Source organism: Acromyrmex echinatior, chromosome 1 (genome assembly GCF_024713525.1).
Source record: "Acromyrmex echinatior isolate Ae372 chromosome 1, ASM2471352v2, whole genome shotgun sequence".
In the NCBI taxonomy this organism is placed as follows: Eukaryota; Metazoa; Arthropoda; class Insecta; order Hymenoptera; family Formicidae; genus Acromyrmex; species Acromyrmex echinatior.
The window spans coordinates 21,749,534-21,775,109 of NC_141852.1; the positions used below are offsets into that span (position 1 = coordinate 21,749,534).

The window sequence follows — 25,576 nt, forward strand, 5'->3', positions numbered from 1 at the left end:
TGATTTTCTCAATATTTTGCTGTAATTTAGGCTTTTTTTGTATTTTCCTCTTCAAAAGTCACCCGAAAATTCCCTTAAATTTTTTGTACCCTCAAAAAATCTTTCCAATAAGAAGAAAAAAACCTCCAAATCTGGTAAGAATTCTACTAAACAATATTAAAAATAATACATCATGCACATCATACGTGAAATAGAACACACCCTTAGACAGCCAATCAGACAACCATATTGGAAAATAATGGCGGTGACGACTAACCTAACCGATTCAACGACGCCTTTGATTTTAGGATCTCTAGGATTCCATTCTCGTAGTAGTATTTCGCTAACGGAATTTGTTAATTTGTTTTCGTACGTACGTTCTTGCATTTTGATACAGTTCAGAAAGAGTCGCCCGTTATGGCCCGTTATTATTTATGATTTCGCTCGCACTTATAATAATGCAGTGAGAGAGATTGTTTGAATTGTTCGTGCAAGTTGTAGACGACAATGGCTAACCATTACGAGGTTCCAAACTGGTACGTTTCAAAACTTCCTCATTTGCGACGTAACTTGATCATTCAATTCTGTTTATTGTTTACGCAATCGCACGTTCCGAATTGTTTGTTGTCGCGCGGCAAGGTTGGCAATATATTGGATACATTCGTGTTCCCATACTACCAGTGTTAAAAATCTAGTATACGTAATGTAAACGATAGATTTTCAGTATGCACTGACAGTGTATATTGGAATATGGTTTTCTTGATACACATTAATTAATAATCTCTTTCAGGGCTGGTAAGCCACCGGTGGGGTTGCATCTGGACGTGTTAAAGAACGACAAGTTGATACAGGTAGGGGCAATACAAGATATACATCAACTGTATCTTTAGTGACATATCATTCCCTTCGAATTCTATTATTAGAGCTTATTTGAAAATATTATTTGAGTGTGCCTCTCTCTCCAAAGATATGTTCCATTTGATGTTCACAATGCTCATGGAAATCATATCATCCTTGTTGTTTATCAAATGTTAAACAAGGATAAATAATACATAATAATAATGCAAGCATGTAAGTAAATGGAGCGTACCCTGAATCTAATTTTATTCTTGTTTAACATTCGATGAATAAAGTGATATTGTTAACATTCGGATAGTACTTTCAAATTGTAGTCTTACTCGTGTGAGTTGGAGGTCAATTATGTGTCTTGAAACAAGGTGAAAATTTAAAAAATAAGCAAATTTATTAGGCGTTAATAAATAAAATTAGAAATATTCTAATAAATTCACTCATTTTTGTTATTTTTACTAAATTATATGATATATAATTGAATTCTTGTATGAACTAAGTGTCACATAGATCTTACTTTATTAGAAACTCATGGTGGATGAAAAGAAATGTTATCTATTTGGCCGCAATCAACAGCTGAATGACTTCTGCATTGATCATGCATCTTGTTCTCGCGTTCATGCGGCTCTCGTTTATCACAAGCATCTGAATAGAGCATTTTTGGTTGATCTGGGAAGTAGTAAGTACAGAACTTATACTGGTGCTAAGATATAGAATGCATTCGATTTGGATGCTTTTAGTATTTTCAGCATTTTTCTATCCATGTTTTACATGTACTACTAAAATTAAATAATAAAGATAGATTAATGATTTTAAAGCACATGAGCAATCAAATCAAATGCAGTCATATTCTTCTTTTAAGAAAGATTTTTAATTAAAATTGAATATCAAAGATCTCTTTTTTTTTTTAAATTGATTGTAAAGTTGATGTTAACCCATTTCTATCCACTGTTGTATTTCTTAAACAGCATTGTTTTTTAATTTTTTCTTCATGTATACATATATATAAAATCGATATGTATAAAGAACTGAAGAAATGCTCTATATACATATATAGAATATTTATATGTAGAGAAAGAAATTTAAAAAATGCTATCGTGTTTGAATAGGACAGGAAGAAATGGGTTTAAGAAAAAGATTTTTTTAATATTTATATTTTTATTTATAAGATATTTATTTATAAAATTATTTAAAATTTATTTATAGAAAGTTTAATATATTCTTTTATAGAATTATGCATATTTTTAAGTAATTAATGAGCCTAATAACTTTTTTCAGCACATGGAACTTTTATCGGAAATCTACGTTTGGAAGCACATAAACCGACTCAGTTACCAATTGACAGTACATTTCACTTTGGGGCATCTACTCGATATTACATAATAAGGGAAAGACCTCAAACTGGTGCCCGACCTATCATCGAAGAATTGGAGAAATTATCCGAAGATATGGACGCTGGTGGTTTGCTAGGATTGCCAGAAACAGAAACAGAATTAGATGTGTGTATTGAATATTTGATATATTATATTAAATTGTTAAAACATCTAAATTTTCTGCTAAATATAACTCAGTCTATTGTAATTTTCAGAATTTAACAGAATTTAACACAGCTCATAATCGACGGATCTCTATGCTTGGTATAACAGATGACGAAATGCATAAACCAACGCGTAAACGAAAAAAAAAGGGAATCACCTTCAATGATGACGAAGAAGTAATCAATCCGGAAGATGTTGATCCATCAGTCGGAAGATTTCGTAATCTTGTACAAACGACAGTTGTTCCTAGTAAGGTGCGCCATTTGCAAGGTTCTCAGGAGAAATAATTGCATGATTACAAAATTGCTTGATTTAATATTAAATAACAACTAAATAACTATAACTAGCTGTAATTGTTTAATTATTAAAGGAATATGTTTTATAATTACAGAGAATGCGTATGGAGGGTGGTCTTATATCCTTGGCGGAAGATCACAATCCTCTGAAACATATGCAACCCACGTCTACCACTTCGCAACTCTATCACGATTTACCTCCCGAGCAGTTTACGCCGTCGTCGATGTCTTCGATAAATCCATTTTCTACGGCTCTTACATCGCGGCTTGGCATCGCGCTACCTAACCCGGCACCCGAGGTGGAGATGACGCCGAATCAGATACAGACGGAAGTGCCGCATGTGCAAGAGCACATACCAGGTACGACGGAGCCGCGAGTAATGGAACCGAAGAAGAAGAAATATGCCAAAGAGGCATGGCCTGGGAAAAAACCGATACCAACGCTGCTTGTATAATAGGACGAATTATTCATATGTATAATAACATGTACATTATAATATAGCTTAGTTCATATATATATATATATAGAATATATACGTATATATATATATATATATATATATATATATATATATATATATATATATATATAAGAGTTTTATTTTCTGATAGAGCTATACCTTCATCCAAGGATTATTCATACGCTACATGTGATTTACAATTTTTCATCAGCTCTGTTATGTTATCCAGGGAATGGAAGTTACAGTTACTTTTTAATAATTTTACTGGTAACTGCATTCCTTTTTTTCTTTGGTAACTGTAATAATGAAGTTACCACTCATATTTTTTTGATAACGATAACGAATTTTACAATTACATTTATCGTTACTTTGCACACGATTAGACACAAGCCATTCATAGTGCATGAGACTAAAAAGCCCATAGACTCGTTCGTTATGATTGTGGTTGTCGATTCTAAAAAACTAACGAAAAAGTAACGAAAAGTTATTTTCTCAAGTTATTTTCTCAACGGTAACTGTAACGAGTTATTTTAAAAAATCAGTAACTCCTAACGGTAACTTGTTACTTTTTCTACTTAGTAACGAGTAACTAAAGCCTGCGCCGCAGCCAATACGATGACAAAGTTTCAATCCAGCTAGCAATCCAGCAAGAAAACAAGCATCGCGTGTCGGCTTAACTTGTTATTTTTAAAAAATAACTTTCCATTCCCTGATCAACTATAAAATTTATTTTAATTATCACTGAATCATATAGAATTATGAAATTTTGGCTGATTATCATGATTTAATGTAAACGTTAATAGAACTCTCTAAAGAAATTTATGAGTCACTTGAAGAATGTGAATGAAGTATTGTAATCTACTAATACAACAAATGCATTCAGTTAACAGTGATATTCAATCAAAGCACCCTAAAGTTATGCAATTTTACTTTTTTTTTTTTAATGAATGATTTTGGATGCACTTTATGTTTGTCTCATATATATATATATATATATTTTTTTTTTTTATATGTATATATATATATATATATATATATGTATGTATGTGTGTAAAATTTGTCTCCAGGTTACATTTCTAGCGAATTCGATTGGACGCACTCGTTGTGCAAATTGAAGTTGTTATCCAAATTGACGCAAAAATGTGTGTGTAATATAAATAAAGAAACCAATTAAATCGTAATATCTTCAACACTTTGTTATGTTGTTAAATAAAATATATATTTTATAATTCGAAATATTTGCATTTCATTTTTACCCTCATATTAAATCGGTATACAATATCTTTAATGTGTATCAGTGCGTCTAACCGAATATGCTGTTGATTTATTTTCTCTGCGATAACAAAAATATCAATAGAAATAAAATTATTTGTGTTATCTTATTGAACGTTTTTAGTGACTCAGGCTGGGTTATTCCACCTTTCGGTGGAACTTCAGCTCACTCTTACTCTCTTACTTTTAAAAGCTCTTACTCTTTTACTCTTTCATTTATCCAATAAGTTAATTACCACAATTCCGAAGATGAAACAATCGGCCCTAAGAGTATGAAGATTTTAATATCGTGATTTTTATTAATAACAGATTGCTATATTTGTTACATAATGTATTACATTTTTTTAAACTTTGGCATAATTCCTTCTATGTACAATTACGCTCCAAGTGCAATGAATACGATGTATAAAGGAAATTTTATTGAAATACTTTTATAAATATTAATACCAAAAAAAAAGTTAATAAACAAACAAATATTGTATATTACATAAGTATGTATTATTTTGAGTCAATAAATTTTTTAATATAATGAATTATTTTTATTTGTCTCTCTAGATATATTTTTTTGTTTCGAAGTAATGTCAATTAAGTGTGTCGTAATTTCCTTCCAGCAGGTTGAAAAAATTAAAGAGATTCATGAGTTATCGAATTTGATGCATCGCATTCATTACCCAGGATGCCTACATGAAGGTTTCCTCCTATTTTGTAAAAAAAGATATATTTCGTTTCTAGATACTAAATGAAATATTAATTGTGAAGTAGATGCAACACTTGTATATATTTATACTTGCTTTACAAGGAACTTTTACAAAAAATGCTCTTCTATAATATATTGTAACAATTATACTATAGAATATAAACATAAAATATATTTCTACACAAAATTTAACATAAGCGCTGTGATATTTCTCTTATAATTTTCGTCTTGTTATCGGGTAACGAAAAAGAGAATACACCGGCCTATTTCAAAAGATTCTTAAAAAATGTGTTAATATTCCAATGGTGTATCCGGTGTAGACGGCGATTCGAGAGCGACTTCCTCGTAATCCCTCTCAAGTGCCGCGAGATCCTCGCGCGCTTCCGCAAATTCGAGTTCTTCCATACCTTCTCCTATATACCAGTGAACAAATGCCCGCTTGTTGTACATTAGGTCGAATTTGCGATTAAGCTTAGCCCACGCTTCTTCTATAGCCGTCGTGTTAGATAGCATAGAGACAGCTCGTTGAACCTGCAAGTTATTCGTTTGATGTAAATATTAATATCTAAGTATGATTATAATTGTTACGTAATATCAATATTACGTAAGAAATTAATAATTATAACATAAATGACTGTTTATGATAAATGTAATATATGATTACGTAATATCAGCGTTATATAATAAAGTTATGTAAAGCCGCGTATATACCTAGCGAACGAACAGCGAACGCAAAACTTTTGTTATTCGTTATATAAAAGTTGCACAAGTTTAATTGCTATGTGCAACGAACATCGAATCTGATCGAATGCTAGTATTCGGTGCAATCAAGAAAAAGAATAAACTGCTCACAAATACAAACACGAATATTCGAACATTCGCGTTCGGTGTTCGTTCGCTAAGTATATATGCGGCTTAAAAAAATTGTGAATTAGAAATTCAGTTATGTAATAAATTAATAATTATTATAATTATTATATGTAAGAAAATTATAAATTAAAATTCCAATTATATATTATATAATTTGAATTTAAATCAAGCATTAATATCAATTTTAAAATAAATTTTTTACAATATAATTTTCGTTAGATTCCAAGATAGAACTCTCTATACTTATAATTTTATATGTAATTAAAATATATATATATAATATTTTCCATGTTATCTTTTGAAGACATAAAATTATTCAAGAGAATTCTATTTTGAATTTCATTAATTTATAGATTGTCTAAAAGATGTTTAAATTAACAAATTTTCATTTTAATAATAAAAAAATTAACATTAAAATAAGACTTCCAAGAGAAGATTTATCGACAATACCTTCGCAAGATCACCGCCTGGCACAGCCGTGGGCGGTTGATAATTGATTCCAACTTTGAAACCTGTGGGACACCAGTCGACAAAACGGATATAACTCTTTCCCTTCATAGCAGCGATTGCGGCATTGACGTCTTTTGGCACGACGTCCCCACGGTATAGGAGGCAGCAAGCCATATACTTGCCCTCGCGTGGATCGCACTTGACCATCTGATTTGTGGCCTCGAAGCACTCGGAGGTGATCTCTGCGACTGATATACCTTCGTGGTAAGCCTTTTCAGCGGATACCACCGGGGCATAGGTCGCCAAGGGAAAATGTATGCGGGGGTAGGGCACCAGATTCGTCTGGAATTCGGTCAAGTCAACGTTCAGAGCGCCGTCGAATCTCAAGGATGCTGTGATCGACGACACCACCTGGCTGATCAGCCGGTTCAGATTTGCGTACAAAGGTCGCTCGATGCTGAGCTTGCGCCGACAAATATCATAAATCGCTTCGTTGTCCACCATAAATGCGCAATCAGAGTGACTGATTGTCGTGTGTGTTGTTAATATCGCATTGTAAGGCTCCACCACAGCGGTAGATACCTGAAAATAATCGAGTGTATTTTTTTAACAGGAATTATTATTATTCGGAATTATTACTATCTTTATTTTATAAGATCATGTGTTTCCAGATCTCGTAATTTATAGATAGAGAGATTAATTTAAAAATTTATTTTATATTATATTTTTATCTTTATTAGTCTTGGTTCCATTAATTAACTTTAATCTCGGTTCAATTTATTCTTTATCTTTTTCTAATTCTTAGAACTAGAGAGAAAAAGATAACAATAAGTTAAATTGAGACTAAAGTTAATCTTACATTGGTAAAATCAGGCCTTAATCTTGATCACTGTAAATACTTACTTGGAAATTTAAGAAAAAAAAATTATTTTTCAGTTCATTTTAATCTCTCATAAGATGAGACAGAAAGATTTAATTTACTAAACGATATCGGTTATTTTTATCTTTATTAATCTTTATTAATCTCTCGCTATATTTTATTACTGTAAAATACTTATTTAGAAATTTAATTAAAAAAAAAGGTTCTATTTTTCAATTTATTTTAATCTCATCATTTCTCACAAAATGAAGCGAGAACTAATTAATAGATTCTCTTGCAAAAATGTGTAATCGATCTAATTTTTCTGAACTCACTTGTGGTGCCGGATATATGACAAATTCCAATTTACTCTTCTTGCCGTAATCATCAGACAGCTTTTCCATAAGCAGAGAAGTGAAACCCGACCCTGTGCCACCTCCAAATGAATGAAAAACAAAGAAACCTTGCAGACCGGTGCATTGATCGGTCAGTCTGCGTATTCGGTCTATCACGGACTCGATAATCTCACTCCCGATGGAATAATGACCGCGAGCATAATTATTGGCAGCATCTTCTTTGCCAGTAATTAATTGTTCTGGGTGATACAATTGTCTATACGTTCCCATCCGAATTTCATCTGTGGGAATAATAATTTTCAAACCATAGACATATATTTTGTGTCAAAACGATTATATAAAATGTTTATATAATAATATTATTATTATAAATAATTATAATATCATATATTATTATAAATAATTATTATAAATAATTAAAATATTATTATTATTAATAAATTATTTTCTCTGTGTGTGTGCGATAAATTATAATAAGCTGACCGACGACAGTTGGCTCGAGATCAATCATCACAGCACGCGGTACCATCTTGCCGGAGTTCGTCTCGTTGAAGAAGGTGTTGAAGCAATCATTCGAACCGGATGCCTTGTCAGACGGCATAGTCCCGTCTGGCTGGATGCCGTGTTCCAGACAATACAATTCCCAGCAGGAATTACCCATCTGGACGCCCGCTTGGCCCACATGTATCGATATACACTCGCGCTATAAATAAATCACATATGTATTTTACGTTTAACTGCAAATCTTGATGGACTTTATTTAATTCACACTTCATAAAATTTTGTAATTTTTGTCAGAGTCAAGACTAAAGAAAACGTAATTTTATTTTTCTATACCATTTTGATTTTTTTTAAATGAAACTTTTCCTGATGTTATACAATGAAAATTTTGATAAATGATCAAATCGAAATTTTAATTAAATTTTTTATTTAAACACGATAAATTTAGAGACCGGCCATGAGCTACCCTGGAAAAAAAACACTAGCAATTTATATTTTTGTTGCTCTGGTAACCATTACGATTGAACTTCACGAAGATCGAATATATCTTTAACGTGTCTAAAGTGCCGAAATATCATGTTTCCAGATTTAAGATTATTATGATCGAATGTGATCTTTGTTTATTTATGCTAAAGGGGATCCTAAAGTCGTAGCGACTAAACAACGTATAATATAATAATTATGTATAATAATTACATATAATAATTATTTTTTTCGTTTTTTACAGAGAAAGATGGAAAATTGTGAAATTGAGATCTTTTCATTTCTTTAAATTCATTACTTAGATGAAGAACTTTATAAATATATGTATTTTGTATGATATGCTAATTATTTGAAAATAAGTGTCTATATAAAGCTTATAGCGAATTAATATTTAGTCCGACATTCATAGTCAATTCTTATTTTAAGACCATCTTAAATAATGTCTTAAAACGCTAATGCGACCCTCCGATTGGTTCGTGACATCTCAAAACAGAACTTAAGACGGTCTTAAATATAAGAATTGACTATGAATATCTAAAACTTATTCAATTATAAAGAGCAATAAGCTAAACTCGATGTTTATTGTCTTATCAAATTACAATGTGTTTCATAAGAAAATTATAATAATAGAAGAATGTTTCGGCTTACATTAAGCCATCTCTCTTCAATGGATTTAGAAATGATAACTTACAGATGAATGTTTACATTTAATAAATGTAAATCTATTAATGTAATTTTCTCATAAAATACATTGTAATATGTTAAATGTCGCAGGTTGTTCATTATCTTATATACAAATTATATATACAAATTAATATATATATTAGGTGTTGGAATTAATTCGTAGCGTTTTACAAGTGATGGGAAGTACTTTCATTAATGTATTTTTTAATGCTCATGTGAAATAAATAACATTCTTTCATTTAAAGACGCTACGAATTAATTCCAACACCTAATACTTATATATATTATATATGTAATTACAAAATATAAATGTAAATAATACGATACATTGAATACATTCGAGAAGACTATCGCTATTGCGCTATTTGTGTCATTTTGTTTGTGTTCATTAGATGTAAAACGAGGATAGAATGATACAAATAGCATCTCCCCAAACTTACCTGTTACGTTCAATATATTAATATATTATATTCATATTTTGCAACTTTACAGTATTTTAACGTAATTTTTGTTTGTATTTTAATATTTCAAAAATTATTATAATTAAATTAAATAAATGTTGTAAAATTTCGATGCTTGGCAAAATTGTTATGAACAGAATCAACCTAGAAATTTGATGGTAAAAACAGGTGGTAAAAACGGGCTACTTGTATACATATATGTATCGATGTATATAGATATCTTTGCCATGCGTCAAACGTATCCGTGGCAACTAAGAACGCGTGGTACAACACTTGCCATTCCCATTAAAAGTGACAATAGCTAATATCATCTCTAAAATAGATAAAATGTCGAGCAAATTAGCAAACCGTGGACAAAGCTATCTTTTCCAAGAAACGATTACATAATTCCGACCGCATAATTAAATCTGTTATTATACAATCGTTTTAAAATCATTTTTCTACGACTAGTGTATAACTACAATTTTTACACAATCAATCAATATATAATTCATTTTCACTGCCCAGTATGATTTCGTAGAAGTGATGTGTAATCCATAAATTCTTCAAGAGATCTCAATCGTGTAGGAATAAAATCGCGTTCAAAACAAGAAATGCATTATTAACTAAATAAGTAAATGTTGAATTATGCTCTTTAACATTGAATTACATTTTTAAATAAGTATTAAAAATGCAATCTGGTGAAAAAAGGATTCAAAATAATATTTTAAAAATGACAAAAGAAATTTCTTTTAAACACTAACTAAGGAGAAATATCATTAAAGGTCATCATTAGCGTGATTAACGCATCGACGCATGGATACTAATTACAGAGCAAACATCGCAAAGTGGCTACCTCTTTCTGATGGTGCCCTCGACAAATGGCTCATAGATGCTTCTCTTTTGGACGAGAAAATGGGAAAACTTGCAGGATGCATAGCTTTAATCATCGAGGATTCTGCAGAGGCTCGCACTTGCGATCAAGAGGTCTTCTTTCTAATAAAAATGTTTTCTTTTCTTATCAATAAATATATAAAATGATAGAAAATGATGATATGTGGAGTTAATTGCTTCGTGTATTTTACAGGTGTTTGAGGAAGTGATTGATAGTTTAGAGGAATTAATAGAAAGTTATAAATTGACGTGCAATCCGGAAGAATTAAGCAGTCATCCGATATACAAATATAAAATAAATCATCTGTCAATAGTATTAAAGCGCAAACTAAATATAATAGCAAAATTCGTCCAAAATTTGATTAACGACATTGTTGATTACAAAAATGATGAGAACATAAGAATAGTATTTAGGTAAAAGTTAAAAGAAAATAATTCTTTCTATTGCATTATAATTATGTATTGCTTCAATTTTATTTTTACTTTATTTTAATTGCTTTTTGATATCAGAGAATTAATTTTTTCCATAGAATTTTTTTTACATTTTCTAATATTATCAAATGCCTTAACAAAATAATGGACAAATTGCAGATTGGTAAATAGTTACAACAAAATTCTTAATATGAATCGAGACGTGTCAGATTCATCTGTCAATGTCTTTTACAATGATTGCCCATCTATGCTGGAGCCTTTGAAAAAACTCTCCGTTACCAAAATATTACAAGTGAGTATTCTAATTCATTATGTGTATAGCTTTTAGCAATCAAAAATTGATATTTTTTAAAAATAGATATGATTAAGTTTAAAACAGCATTACATTAATAATTTTAGATATTAGCAAAGAATAGAGCAGAGGAATCTTGTCACGAACTTATTGACTGTCTTCTGGCAAATTATGAACCTCATGAAAAAATCGAGCCTGTATCTACAACGAACGATGTAGACGTTTCAGAAAGTTCTAGCATTGAAATCTATCGGTCAGTTTGCGTCAGTATTATTATTGTTTCAAAGTATAATCTTATACTTTGATCGCAATAATAAATCTTTATATATAATTATTATTACATATTTCTATATCTTTTTTATATTATGTATCCAACTACTGTCAGGACTGTTTTTACAATTACAATGTAATTAAATCTGTTATATTTGTTATAAATTTTCTCAAACTATAGCGCTCTTACAAGGCATTTAACGCCACCAATCACAAGTGCGACTTCGACATCTGAAGTGGAGGCATCAAATATTGAAAGTGTGCAGGCACTCGTGAACACGCAAAATGAGCAGATTCTTAGACTCTTAAACGTCGTGCAGGAAATATCACCACAATTGCTTGGCACCGACGCCTTGAAAACTAGCAAAGGTATAGTCCAAATAGATTTAAAGACTTATCTTTTAATGTTAAATTATTTATAATAAAATGTAATAAAATGATCAAAGCGATGCATTCAAAATTTCATTAGGCGAGACAAAATTGAGAGGCAGTGCGATAAAGAAAGTAAAGAATTATTATCAAGAGGTGGCATGGGGTGCATTGTCTAGTATTTTAGATCATGTAATATTGTGGTGGTCACGAGAAGCTCTTGCGACTCATCACAGCCATGGCGCTCAGCATCTCAAAGATTGGTTGCGGCAATTTATTCAAGGGAATGAGAGTAAGGATGTCTTTCTATTTAAAATCATTTCTCATTTTTAATTTTGTTTTTGGAGGAAAAGTATTATTATCTTTAAAACTTTAGTCCCGCCTACAGTTAGATCAGCGCTACAAAATTTATGCGATACGCTCGGATATCATACGACTGTCACTGCTTGGGATCAGACATTTAGATTAGCCTACACCTCGGCCTTCGAGTGCCGTTCGAAGCCGTCAGCCACAGAGGTTGGTACTTTATAAAGAAAACTTTCAATCTAGAATTTCAAAGATGTTTAATAAAATGCATTAATAAACATAGAAGAAAAGTTATAGTTATAACAGAAAAATCATTAGTAGAAAAGCAGGGAAAATAATAAGTTTTCTACATGGAAAGAAGAATTTGCTGAAATATAAAAAAAATTAAATAGGTACACATCTGAAAATAATTTTGTTGAATTATTAAATTAATTATATAGGAAATTTAAACATGATGAATAATGTTACAAAAAGTTTGCTATCAATTTGAATGTTCTACATAATTATTTTCATGATTTTAATAAAATTATTTTGATTTTCGTATTTAACTAAATTTTAGAAAAAAATTGTTTTTTTTTAGTAGATATTTATGCAAATAACCATTCCAATTAATGTTTTTGTAGGGAACTGACACCGGTCAAATGTTTGTCGAGCTGTTTCAACTACTGGTCACCCTCAGCAACGAATGCGAGGTGGGCGGCGAATGGGTGATAGGAGCACCCTTGGTAGAACTGCCATTGTCGGAGCAGATTGTTGTGTTGCACAGGATGGATCATTCGGTACACACGGCGAGATTGTGGGCCATTCAAGAGACTAAGATTATAGCCCACACTTGGGATCTAGACGTGCTTTTTCTCTTAGTCAAGGGTGATGTGGTAAACTGCCTCGAGGAGTTATCTTATCTTAAGGTACTATTTTTTAAATATGTTTTTTATAAGGAAAATACTGTATTCATTTTTTATCGATTGATTTTAGCTCGCTGATCACACAACCGCATTGTCCATGAATTCTATTAGCGTTCAAGTATATGTGTGCACGAAGATGAGAGCAAAGATCGTTTCTGAAGTCAAGGCAAACATTGAATTACTTCAGGTATAATGTACTAGTTGAATTTCAGACATTTAATTAAATGAATGGAAAAGATGATTTTTGGAGTAAAGACTTTCCGATTGTGCCATGAATAAATTAAACACAAATAACTTAAATATTTTGTTATCAACATCTTTCATGTAGATAAAATTCCAAATATTAGTCTTATGATAGAGACGATAAATTTTTATTGAAATAAATTTCATACCTTCAAAATCGGGAAAGATTTCTTTTGAATAATAATGTTTATAATCATCTTTGGATCTCTTTCTTACTGCTTATAAAACTGACTTTATACTTTTTTATTTCTATAGATTTGCCCTGCTAAGTGCATCGATACGCTCGCCAAAATATGTCGCGTGATCAGCCTCGCGAATTTGCATATGTGTTTTCCACAATCGAATTATTGGAGAAAAAACAACAGCACATCTCCGATTGCGGCTAGTCTTTATGTGGAAACTTATTTTGGTATATGTTTCTTCTGTTATTATTCTATTATTATCATGAAATAATATGATTAAAATTATTGTAGAAAAAGTATTACTGCCAGTATTGGAAGTGATAGAGGATCATGAAACATCCAACATGATTCTACGAATAATGTGCGAGGCATGGCTTGATTATATTTATCTGCATCGCATCAAGTTCAGGTAAATTTTTTATTTGCTCGATATCCCAGTTGAAGCTATTCGTGAAGCAATGCAGAAGCGAAATTTACGTTTTCTATTTGTTAACATTTCTATATCCTTCATTCCATTGTTTATTAAAATAAAATTTTAGCGAGTACGGTGCGCAACAATTGTTGACGGATTTCGCATACGTATCGACGTGGGTCACAGAGTGTTCGATTATCTCGCAAAACGTCAGGAATCATTTGTTGAAGAACGAGGTCCTACGTCGTTGCGAAGGCGTTGGTCGGCTTCTGTTGAGGCACCCGGGTGAAGCTATCGCTATGCGCAAACGATTGGGTAAATTAAATGTGGAATTTATTTGTACTTCTTAAAGATATTTGCGATTTTCAACGAGGTTCAATCGCAAATAAATTAATATCAAAATGTTGTATTTTTTCTTCTTATTACAAGGAGATTCGTAACATCTCTAAAAATTTTTTTATTAATGATAGGGATCTAAATCTTTTTTTTACTTTATCAAGGAGAGTTTAATGTCCGTATTCATAGTCAGGCCTTATGTTTAAGGCTTCCTTAAATTTATCTTCAGATACTCTAATTGGCTGCTGAGCATCTAAAGATAAATTTAAGGAAGCCTTAAGTACAAAGTCTGACTATGAATACGGGCATAAGTCTTCTTTTCACTGCTTTTGTGCGGTTTTAGCTCGAAGGACGAACGAGCGTGGATCTCCTGAATCTCCAGGTCTCGAACGCATGCCAGCCGAAATGTACGTTCCGAATCAAGAACAGTGGCTTGAATTGCGCGCTCCTAAGCGATACAATTTTTGCTGTATGGAATAAAGAAAGTAAATAATAAATCGTCAAATGTCTCACGTTCTCTTTCCCCAAAATTATTTTATAAATTGTTAAATACAAGAGTTCGACTCCTACAGTATAAAATATTGCACTAACATTGCAGCAATATTTTGAAAGATTACAATATTTCATAAAATTTTGATGCAATATTATAGTAATATTTCTATATTTGCTAAAGCAACAATATAGGAACAGGAAATAACATAGGGCTACAGATTTCATTAGAAGAGAATTCATTTTGTACTTACTTTTTTACTGTGCAGAATTGCGAGAAAAGCATTATATCTTGATTAGTATCATAGTATGAACAATTTTCCTCCTTAATTATTAGACAAAAATCAATACAGCTGCTTAAAAATCAATCAAAATAGTATTAAATTTCTACCGGAATATTCCAATGTTCATTTGGTATGTTAATAAAATTCATCATGCACTATAATGTGCGCAAATTACGATCATTTGTTGCCAATATAAATTTATGTTCTCGAGAATCCCAACAAAGGGCGGAAGCCTTTCTATAATACGACGGCGTATTATGTTACATAGGTACAAGATGTGTGGTATTACACACCGCGGCATCGTCTGCTGCCTCTAGCAGTCAAACGTCTGCGTTCATTGTCGTCGCCACGGTGTTATTGCCACAATAATATCAATCTTGATGAAAACTTTATACAATGTAGAGTCTGAAACGTTGACATAATATTGGGGGTATAGTGTTTAGTGTTACATTACGCATATAAATATATACAGGAAATTGACTAAGTGCAATCGAGAAGTTGCTAAAGTCAAATATTTGTTCTTTTGTGTAATGAATAAACAAAATGAAATAAATTAATCATTAAACTGCAGAAGAAATATCGGTTTCATTAATACATAGTGCACAAATTAAGAAATACACACACATAGGTGGAAAATTTGTATTAAATTTTATATATTTCACGCGTTTTAAATAGTCTATTCATTGGATCTCGTATGTTTTATATGGAAACAATTTACTTGGTCAAATTACTCCGTTTTGGGATGTTATAGTTTTTATGGACAAATGTCTCCTTTGTCATCCACAGAAAATTAATAGGAATAAAAAATATGAAAGCCTAGAATCTGTGAGTATCTGCTATCTCTTGATAATTTAGTGCTTTCTTTAATGCACAATTTTCTTGAGAAGACGAAGAATTTTTGTATGTTGAGTGCTGTATGTATTATGTAAGTATGAGTATTTGTCGCGTAATCTTACAAGCATGTGTGTACGTGCGTGTATGTGTGTGTGTGTGTGTGTGTGTGTGTGTGTGTGTGTGTGTGTGTGTGTGTGTGTGTGTGTGTGTATAGTGTTTATAAAACTGTATACACACACATACATACACACATACATATCTAAAGCATACATGAAATAAACACGTACACAAGGAGCATTTATATTCAAGAATATATGGGTACGCACATACTTATACAGGGTGGGCCATCTATTGGTACGTTTTTAAAAATGCGATCAAATGAGCATACATTGATATTTTTTATTAATTTTTTTTTTGTTGTGAAGCTAAAAGTATCCGCGTCAAGAATGAAAAACGATTTCGTTCATGTGGCTCCCTCTACTGGCCTTACAGTATGCCATTCGGTCACCCCAATTATTAATGACATTTTGGACTACCTCGGCGCCAATTTCACTCAAAACAGTCGTAATATAATGTCATCCACTAACATCCCTTTCTCACGAACTTTCCTCACCAATTTGCGTATAGCTCCTTCGGTGGGTGCTCTATCACGACCCATATTTCTTTTCAAAATTCGTACAGTTTCGGCGACACAGCACTGACTTTGAAAATAAGTTTTTAAAATTTCAAAACGCTCTTCAAGAGAAAACATGTTGTTTCGTGCCGCGGACGGTATGACTAATAAACTGTCAAAATTTCGGGTCTGTAGCTCGTTCGGTGTTGCCATACGACGAAATTCAAAAACGTACCAATAGATGGCCCACCCTGTATATTACGCATAAAAGAAATTATCAAGTTATCTTAAAGAGATATAAAGTCACATAAAATCTGTGACTTTATATTTTTTATCGTTGATTTTCTGTGGATATGACAAAGAAGACAGATTTTTATTCAGAATTATAAAAGCTAAATATAGATACCTATCTCAAAATGGAGCAATTTGATCAGGTACATTATTTTTCATATAAAATGTTTAGTTAAAACCTAATTTGTGTTCATTTAATACTAGATGAATATATTAAAAAATAACACAAATATTATGTAAAAAAATAAACACAAAAATGTAACCGACACAATTTATAAATATAAAACAATGGAAATATATATTCTTTTCAATAAAATTAACATTTATAATATGTTAATTAAATTAATATGTATTTTATTCCCTTATCTTAAAATATATTATTTTTATATTATTTGTTTATTTGCTCTTAAATTTTGTTATTTAAGCATTAAAAAATATTGCATATATTAATTTAACACCATTATATTAAATTAATGCTCGGATATTAAAAGTTCAACACAAAAATTTTGATAAAAATATAAGTGAGTCGTTTTTAATACAGATATAAAATGTTTTTCATTATATATGTATATAAACTTGTAAAAATAAATATTAAGACACACACACACACACACACACACACACACACACACACACATGTATTAAAATTAATATTAAAAAAGGACCAGCGGAACTCGAATTTAGTTAATTGCATAACTCAATGATATATTTTCGAAATGATAATTATCTGTACTTGCATGATAATTAAGGTACTTTTAAAAACTGTTAAATATGCTTTAACATTAATAATTGCAACTATATTTTTGAAAAAGTAATTTCCAGGTGAATTCCTTTCATTGAAATAATTGCCAATGCTGAAATCTTTCAAACACACATTATTCAATCATATGCAATCAGCCAGCTTTTCGAATTTTTATGTTTTTATTACAAATTCATAAATGTATATTTTTTGTGTATTATGTATTAATAAAAATAACATAATTTTTTTGATAATTATATTAATCTCAGCAACTTTCCGATTTATCTTGTAGATGCATTTCAATTTTAATTTTGCTTCCGACATGTATAAAATACCGTTAAATTGTTTAATGAACTATTTATTATACTATTTTATTTTACATTATATTTCGTAATTATATTTTCATACTGACTGCAAGATAACAACAAGACACTCACAATATTGTTGTAGATCATTTCTATGATGCATGATCGTTTGCATTTTAAGACGCAAACTCGTATTATACCGCAAAATAAAAATACGTGAGGCAACTCATGTTTCACTCTCGATTGTCGATTCTCAATTCACCTTATATAATCAGATTGCCTGCGCGAGCGTGTGAACCAAATAATCCACTTGGGTTAAAAACTTTATTGGATTTTGCTTTCCTTCAACCATCTTGAAAAAATATAAAAATAAGCCTGTGCCTAAAATCTTCTAAATGACAGCGACTCGTTAAAATTTCAGGAAAATCTCTCGATTAAAAATTATTTTAAATATATTAGTTTTCTCTCATTGAGAAATTTTCGATAGAGTTTTCTCCAAACGAGGGTGAAGTTTAACGGTGAAGTATTGTATAATTACTAGAATCATAATTAATCATAATTATTCGTTATAAATGTGGCACCGGAAAAACTCAGGTATCTGTACGTATCAATCACTCATACGTGTTAGTCGTGCAAGGTGAGTCATATAAGAGGGATCAAATTGCTAAGCAAGAAGGAACCTCGCCTGTCACTGAAGACAGAATTCTGCATACTATTTAACTTAAGTGTTTTTGTGCGACGAAAATGCGCGGTGTTACGGAAAGAACGCCTCTAAGAAGATCTACGGATTCGATCGATTACATTGAGTTCGCCAGCCTCTTAAGAACTCGAAGAACGCGACTGCGACAATTTCAATGCTGCGTCTGCGGTATCTTGATGTAAGTGTGAGTTGTGTTCAAAATAGGATCGAAAAAAATAAATTAAATAATTTCTAATAGATAGAAATTTCCAAATTATAATTATCAAATTACATCCAAATTCTTATTTTTTACTTTCAAATTTAATTAGGGATAAATTATATACATATTTTACTTACAAAAACTGCAGCTAAATCAATAAACTTGCTTTGAAAGATGCAGAAATAAAAAATAAATATCTAGCAATTTAAATTTCATTCTAACAATTATAAGATTTTTAATCTTCATCGAGCTATCAGTAGACGCAAGAATTGATCGGATTACTAAAAGATAATAAATTACATGCCAAAAATATCGCACATTGGAGAAATTAAGATTACTAAGCGATTAGATTTTTCAATATAATTCATGATTTTTCACGATTTCACAGAGTGGTTTTTACCATGGCTTTAGTGGTATCCGTCAGCTACTCTATGAGCCAAACCAACTCCACTAATCCTGGGAACGACAATGCAACATCTTCTGACAGTTTATCTTCTGATAATGCCTTGAGATTAGGACTGGCACTTGAGTCTATTTCGCACGCAGCCTTCAGCAGCACCGCTAGTGCTACAGCTGAGCCCAATTCTATCTTAATATCTAAAGAGAATATCAATACCTCAAGAAAACATCTCAGCCAACTGGAATACACCCAGGGATTACGAGCTGGCGAACAGGCGATAAAAGATCGTCTATCTGCGGATATAATCGCTGCGAAGTCACCGTTGCTACCTTCATCTCCTGAATCCAGACATCGCCACGCAGTGAGCACGTGTTCCAACGTTAGCGCTCTTGCTTTAGCAGCAGTGGGCGAAATTGCGGCGACGAAAATGATCGAGAAAATTAGGTAAGATTTGTTTTGTTCTGTAAAGTGTCACAAATATGACGAAGATCTTCAATTTTTTTAAGAAAAAATATTATTAAACTCTTTAAATTAAATTGTTAAGATTATTTTAAACAATCATAATTCGCATTAGAATTCAGAATATAATGTTATTTTCATGCACTGTGTGAAAAAAAAAAAAAACGTTTAAAAAAATTAGAACGGCATTTGATTGATTTGCATGGCATTTCTTGAAGTGAAATCTCACTCTAAGAGAGTGAAAATACGGCCACTTTTAGAGAAGAATGGAGAAAATATTTCATTTCTTGAAAAAGAGTGACAATTTTCATACTCTTTCAAAAATCTCATTATAAAAAACTTATCTATAATCTATAGTATAATATTTAATTTGTTCCATTTTGTCTACTCATTACAAAATAACAGCTCCATCTAGTTTCAATAACTTCCCAATTGTAACTTATAAATATAATGTGAAACTATATTTTTTTCAATTAATATCTACTTATTATTAGCGAATAAAATTATCATATAAAATCATAATATATTTAGTAAGGATTTTATTGATATTTTTTTTATTTGAGATCCACTCATGACGGACCATCGGCGATCGATACTGTCTTCGACAGCGGCTGGTTACCGAAAAATGTATGCAAACGATACTTCGACCGCACTTGTAAAACCGGCAAATATCGAACTATTGATGGCAGCTGCAATCGGCCGAGAAACTGGGGCGCCAGCATGACGCCGTTTCGAAGAGCCCTGCCACCCGATTACGCCGACGGAATCGAATCGCCTCGAAAGGCACGATCCGGAAAGGAATTGCCTTCCGCTAGGGAAGTTAGTCTAAAAGTACACAAACCTTCGCCCAGCAGTAATCCGTCCTTCACGGTGATGCTGGCAGTATTCGGCCAGTTCCTAGATCATGACATTACCGCGACCGCGCTCAGTCAGGGCGTCAATGGAAGTTCTATATCATGCTGTTCGCCATTAGGAAGACAACATCCAGAGTGTTTTCCTGTGCAAGTGGCAACCGGTGATCCTGTGTATGACCTGACTGGCAAAACCTGCATGGACTTTGTGAGATCGGCGCCGGCTCCGCAGTGCAAACTTGGTCCTAGAGAACAGCTCAATCAAGTAATCCTAAACATATTCATATAATTGATTTACAAATAACAGAACTTTTGATTGAAAGAACAAACCTGCAATCGCTTCTTTTACTTGCTAAAAGAGAACTAAAAGATTAGTAAATTCTTTCTGAAAAAATAAATTTTTACAGATATCCAATTTAAAATTAATAAAATTGAGAAATTTTTGTTACTCTCTTGAATCTGACGATGAGTCTATTGGATATACTCAATTATATTTTTTATGTTACATCTGCGAATTTATTATTGTTATTAAAATAAATTTAGTATTTATTCTTTTCTAGTTGCTCTCTTTGTAAGTGTATCATTTTGATTCCTTGAAATTAATTAGTGTCTTTTAGGCAATATAAATTAAATAGGTCTCACAGATCCAGTGTCAGTAATTTTGTCATAGATTTTGACGTCAATTTTGAAGAGTTAATATAATAAGGATTATAAATTTGAAGCATAGATTTGAAAATTATTCATATACGTATAATATTTATTATATCTCTCTATAAAAACACAATATTCCTGGAATATTATGAATATTATTTTCAGCATGACATTCTAAGAATATTGCGTCTTATAAGGATATATAAATAGATTTAAAAATTATTCGGATCGCCAAAAGCGATTGAGACTGGAAAGAGATTGTAGATATAACGTTACATCCAGGTCAGCGCCTTCATTGATGGCTCGGCTATTTATGGTTCCGATAACAAGACTGCTTACAATCTGCGCGAATTCATCGGTGGTCGTTTGAGGATGCAGTACACTTCCGACAATAGGACTCTGCTGCCGCCGAGCACGAATCTCAATGATGGTTGCAATCGAGAAGCCGAGCGACGTCATGGCCGATATTGCTTTGCCGCGGGCGATGCCAGGGCGAACGAGAATTTGCACCTGACCACGATGCACCTTCTTTGGGCGCGACAGCATAACAGAATCGCAAATGAATTGGCTAGGATCAATCCCGCTTGGAACGACGAGACGCTCTATCAGGAAACACGACGAATTGTCGGAGCTCAGTTGCAGCACATTACTTATCGCGAATTTCTGCCCATTATCGTAGGCGACAAAAGAATGAATGAGCAGGACTTAAAGCCCCTTATGTCGGGCTACAAGAAGCGGATGCACGGTCCGGACGAATTAGAGAACGATCCAACAATCGCCAATCACTTTGCAACTGCGGTTTTTCGTTTCGCTCACACTTTGCTACCAGGATTGATGAGAATGACGGACGCTGAAAAGGACACACCATCCTACATAGAGCTACACAAAATGCTGTTTAATCCCTATAGTCTTTACGCCGAGGATGGCATCAAACGTTCAGTTAGCTCGGCCACAACCAACGTTATTCAGAGGTACTCTACGCACGTAACTTCGCAGCTGACCAATCACCTCTTTGAGGATCCCATGGCTAATTCTACGGTATCATGCGGCCTTGATTTGGTGTCATTGAATATTCAACGGGGACGGGATCATGGATTACCAGGATACACTGTATGGCGGGAATATTGTGGTCTGGGAAAGATGAAAACTTTTGATGACCTCGAAGACTACTTAGATCATCAAGTTCTAAAACAGATATCGGATCTCTATGAGACCGTGGATGATGTGGATTTGTATACCGGCGCTTTAGCGGAAATACCAGAATCAGACAGTTTAATCGGACCCACGTTTAGGTGCTTGATTCTTAATCAGTTTGTACGTTTGCAAAAGGGAGATCGTTTCTGGTACGAATTTGTCGAACAGCCATATCCTTTCACAGAAGGTACGATAAATTTTGGCGAGTAACAAAGTTTAATTTTAAAAGTGGCTTAACAAAAAATTTATTATTTTGTTTTTTTAATTGCACAAAAAATAATTAGTTTAAGCATTTGTATGTTTAATATAAATTCTATTGCACTATTTTTCGCTTACAAAGTGCAAATTAAGGCGATTCGAAGTTGAAATGTTTTGTTTTGAGAAACATTGTATTATTTTTTTATATGGAATTTAAATTAGATTAAAATTCTCTATAAAATAAATATTTTTCTAAAATATACTATAAATATAGAATTATTTATATTCTATAAATATAGAATTTGTTCGTGTTACTAAAAAATAATTCAGAATTATATATATTATATATTGGGTCATCTAAAAAGTATCCGCGGTTTTTTGTCACTAGATGTGTTGACCATCAACACCATCTAGTGACAAAAAACCGCGGATACTTTTTAGATGACCCAATATTATATATGTAATAATCGTCAATTATCACAATCTTGATTTTTAAAAATGTTGACTTAGATATATATTTTTTATATTAATTATATACATATTATATACACATTATATACACACATATATATATATACATGTATATATATATATGTGTGTGTGTATGTATATAAGAAATGAATAAAATGTACAATACGTACCTTTAAAAAAGTAAATATAATTTTACTTAAATATTAGTTTGTTAACAGATTTTTGAAATTTATAAAACATTTTATTCTGTCAAAATCTTAACTTTAAGTTAAGAAAGAATAAAACGCAAGAATGTAACAAAAATTTTACAAAAATTTCAGATCAACTCATGGAGATTCGCAAGAGTTCGATGGCGAAATTAATATGTGATTGTTCTGACGGAATCACGCAGACTCAGATACAAGTTATGCGTTCTGCTGGCACTGATAATTCTATGGTATCATGCAAAGATATACCAGGACCTTCCTTTACACCATGGAAAGAAAATTATAATTTAACATCATCGTAGCGCTTGAGTTAATTAATTTTCACAGACTGATACAAATTATTTTGTTTAATTGGATTTTGCAAATTTTTTACCTGTGGTCCAGATATTTTAACAACTATAAAATGAACATTTCTCGATGTATCTTCACTACAAAATAATTTCATTTGTGTTATTAGCAAATATGTATTTTTTATGAATTATTTATAAATTTTGCTTAATTATTCAATTTTCGCACAGATGCGATTATATGTATAATACAAACTATCGAAAAAATAATTTTAAAAAATATATTTAAAAATATTAAATTTTATATATTTATAATAATAACAATAAATTTTACGTAATTTAATGATATAATAAAAATTAATTAATGCAAATTAATTTTGTAAACGAATTAATGTTGTACTTTATATTGTAACTCGTGTTCAGAACGCGCTTTTATTGATACAAATGCGCGTTTTTTATTTTTAAAATTCTACAGTAGGTATATACATATAATGCAAACTATATTTTATCAGCGCTCATTACAGCGTGTTCTGAATACAGACTTATATATGTATTCTTCACGGCAAATAAAAAAATTATAAAAATTTAGTTTCTCATTGATTGCATTTTAAATTGTATAATAATAACTATTCTAATTCGAGAATATCGAGTGGAGTGTTTCGCGGGGAAATGCCATAAGAATTAGGGGATAGGTAACGCAATGGGAAGTTAAAAGTTGCTTTCAAGAATCGGTGAAGAATTATGAGCTTGAAAGCTGTTTTAGATGTGGAGATTTTACATATATCTGTTTTTATCTGATAAAGAATATCTCTACATATCAGGTGTCACACATTATATGTCTGATAACTGCTGGTTTAAATCCGTAATAATCCGGTAATCGAATTTTATCCGTCAATTACACGAAAAATTGAGAATCTAATTAATTTTTTTACAGTGAAAAAAGGAATTTTTAAAATATATATAGAAGAAAGTCGCCGATACCGATCCACCACTTTGTTTTTAAACAATATTTCTTAAACAAAAGATAAAAATAAAACTTTAAAAATATAACAAACTAAAAAGTGTCTTCCATCTTAAATTAATTATTAAAAATGAATTTAATAAAAACCTATTTTATAAATGCTGTTAAGAATCTTTACAGTATCTGTATTAAATTTACCTAAAGTTAAATCTTTTACATGAAATTAGTAGTCTAGTTAAACTAAATAGTGCTTTGAAAAAGTTTTGAAGATTAAAGTTATTGTTTTGACTCATAGCCCTTCTTGACTATTGTTAATTATATTATATTTAACTATATTATTATTAAAGCAAGTAAATAAAAAAGGTTACGAGTCTAGCTAGATTTTTATTGCTAATAATTATAATTTAATGTATAAAATTAATTACATGCAACAAAACATTTTCTATCCGTCATCGGATCATTCTCAATGTGATAATAATTATATAAGTTGTTTCACGTCCATTTTTAACAATTATTTCTCACTCATCGTGTTGGTTAGTCTATATAGTGTTGCGGCATTGTCTAATTTTTAAAAAATCCGATATATGTACTTCTAACATTTGTAATTTCTTTTATTCGCTACTGTATATTTCTCTTGATTGTGCTGATTATCGAGTTACTTCTTAACTTTTACCTAGCAAACGAGAATGGATTGAAATGAATTGAAATGGATTCAGATTTTCAGAAATATTGATTCACGAATGTTAAATTGAATACTTTTCAATTCTGAATGCATTTTTATATATACATACACACACACATATATATATATATATATATATATATATTTTTTTTTTTAATTATTTGTCAATACAAATATTCAGTATGTCATCAAATGAAACAAGAATATTCGAAGAAAGATTAGAAAAGAAAAGAAAAGAAAAGACAATTTCTCAAGAAAAATACTATGTAATTACCCAAATATTTAAATGCTTTTCCCTTTCCCCAAATCAGTGGTTTCGAAGGGTCATGTAGACCTGATTTACGATTTACCCGCAAGATCGATAAAGTCGATAATGATGCATGCGC

The 25,576-nt window shown here is 31.4% G+C and overlaps 4 protein-coding genes across 5 annotated transcripts; 3 read left to right on the plus strand and 1 right to left on the minus strand.

Annotated features, from left to right (window-relative positions):
- Positions 1–232: 232 nt before the first annotated feature.
- NiPp1 (nuclear inhibitor of protein phosphatase 1) lies at positions 233–4,359 on the plus strand. Of its 2 annotated transcripts, XM_011067031.2 has the most exons (6): positions 233–515; positions 770–830; positions 1,354–1,507; positions 2,107–2,327; positions 2,417–2,620; positions 2,758–4,359. In XM_011067031.2, exons 1-6 carry the CDS (start codon positions 487–489, stop codon positions 3,115–3,117), a joined length of 1,029 nt encoding a protein of 342 aa, XP_011065333.1. In that variant the 5' UTR covers positions 233–486; the 3' UTR covers positions 3,118–4,359. The 2 variants fall into 2 exon arrangements, with proteins under 2 accessions (XP_011065333.1, XP_087259206.1); XM_087403080.1 differs by lacking the exon at positions 233–515 and having other exon boundaries at positions 790–830; positions 1,339–1,507.
- On the minus strand, positions 4,139–8,700 carry LOC105152659 (tubulin alpha chain). The gene is made up of 4 exons (XM_011067070.2): positions 8,111–8,700; positions 7,607–7,908; positions 6,413–6,994; positions 4,139–5,623 (listed from the first exon to the last, which is right to left on the minus strand). The coding sequence occupies exons 1-4, from the start codon at positions 8,286–8,288 to the stop codon at positions 5,384–5,386; spliced, it is 1,302 nt and encodes a 433-aa protein (XP_011065372.2). The 5' UTR covers positions 8,289–8,700; the 3' UTR covers positions 4,139–5,383.
- A 970-nt stretch (positions 8,701–9,670) lies between these two features.
- On the plus strand, positions 9,671–16,696 carry LOC105152658 (coiled-coil domain-containing protein 142). The gene is made up of 13 exons (XM_011067068.2): positions 9,671–10,722; positions 10,823–11,043; positions 11,221–11,353; positions 11,461–11,606; positions 11,805–11,992; positions 12,093–12,284; positions 12,369–12,508; positions 12,922–13,206; positions 13,274–13,390; positions 13,702–13,855; positions 13,920–14,037; positions 14,168–14,355; positions 14,720–16,696. Exons 1-13 carry the CDS (start codon positions 10,552–10,554, stop codon positions 14,854–14,856), a joined length of 2,190 nt encoding a protein of 729 aa, XP_011065370.1. The 5' UTR covers positions 9,671–10,551; the 3' UTR covers positions 14,857–16,696.
- Positions 15,346–24,131, plus strand: LOC105152630 (salivary peroxidase/catechol oxidase). The gene is made up of 6 exons (XM_011067030.2): positions 15,346–15,579; positions 18,526–18,809; positions 19,219–19,674; positions 20,253–20,805; positions 21,474–22,572; positions 23,375–24,131. The coding sequence occupies exons 2-6, from the start codon at positions 18,676–18,678 to the stop codon at positions 23,560–23,562; spliced, it is 2,430 nt and encodes an 809-aa protein (XP_011065332.1). The 5' UTR covers positions 15,346–15,579; positions 18,526–18,675; the 3' UTR covers positions 23,563–24,131.
- Positions 24,132–25,576: the final 1,445 nt, after the last annotated feature.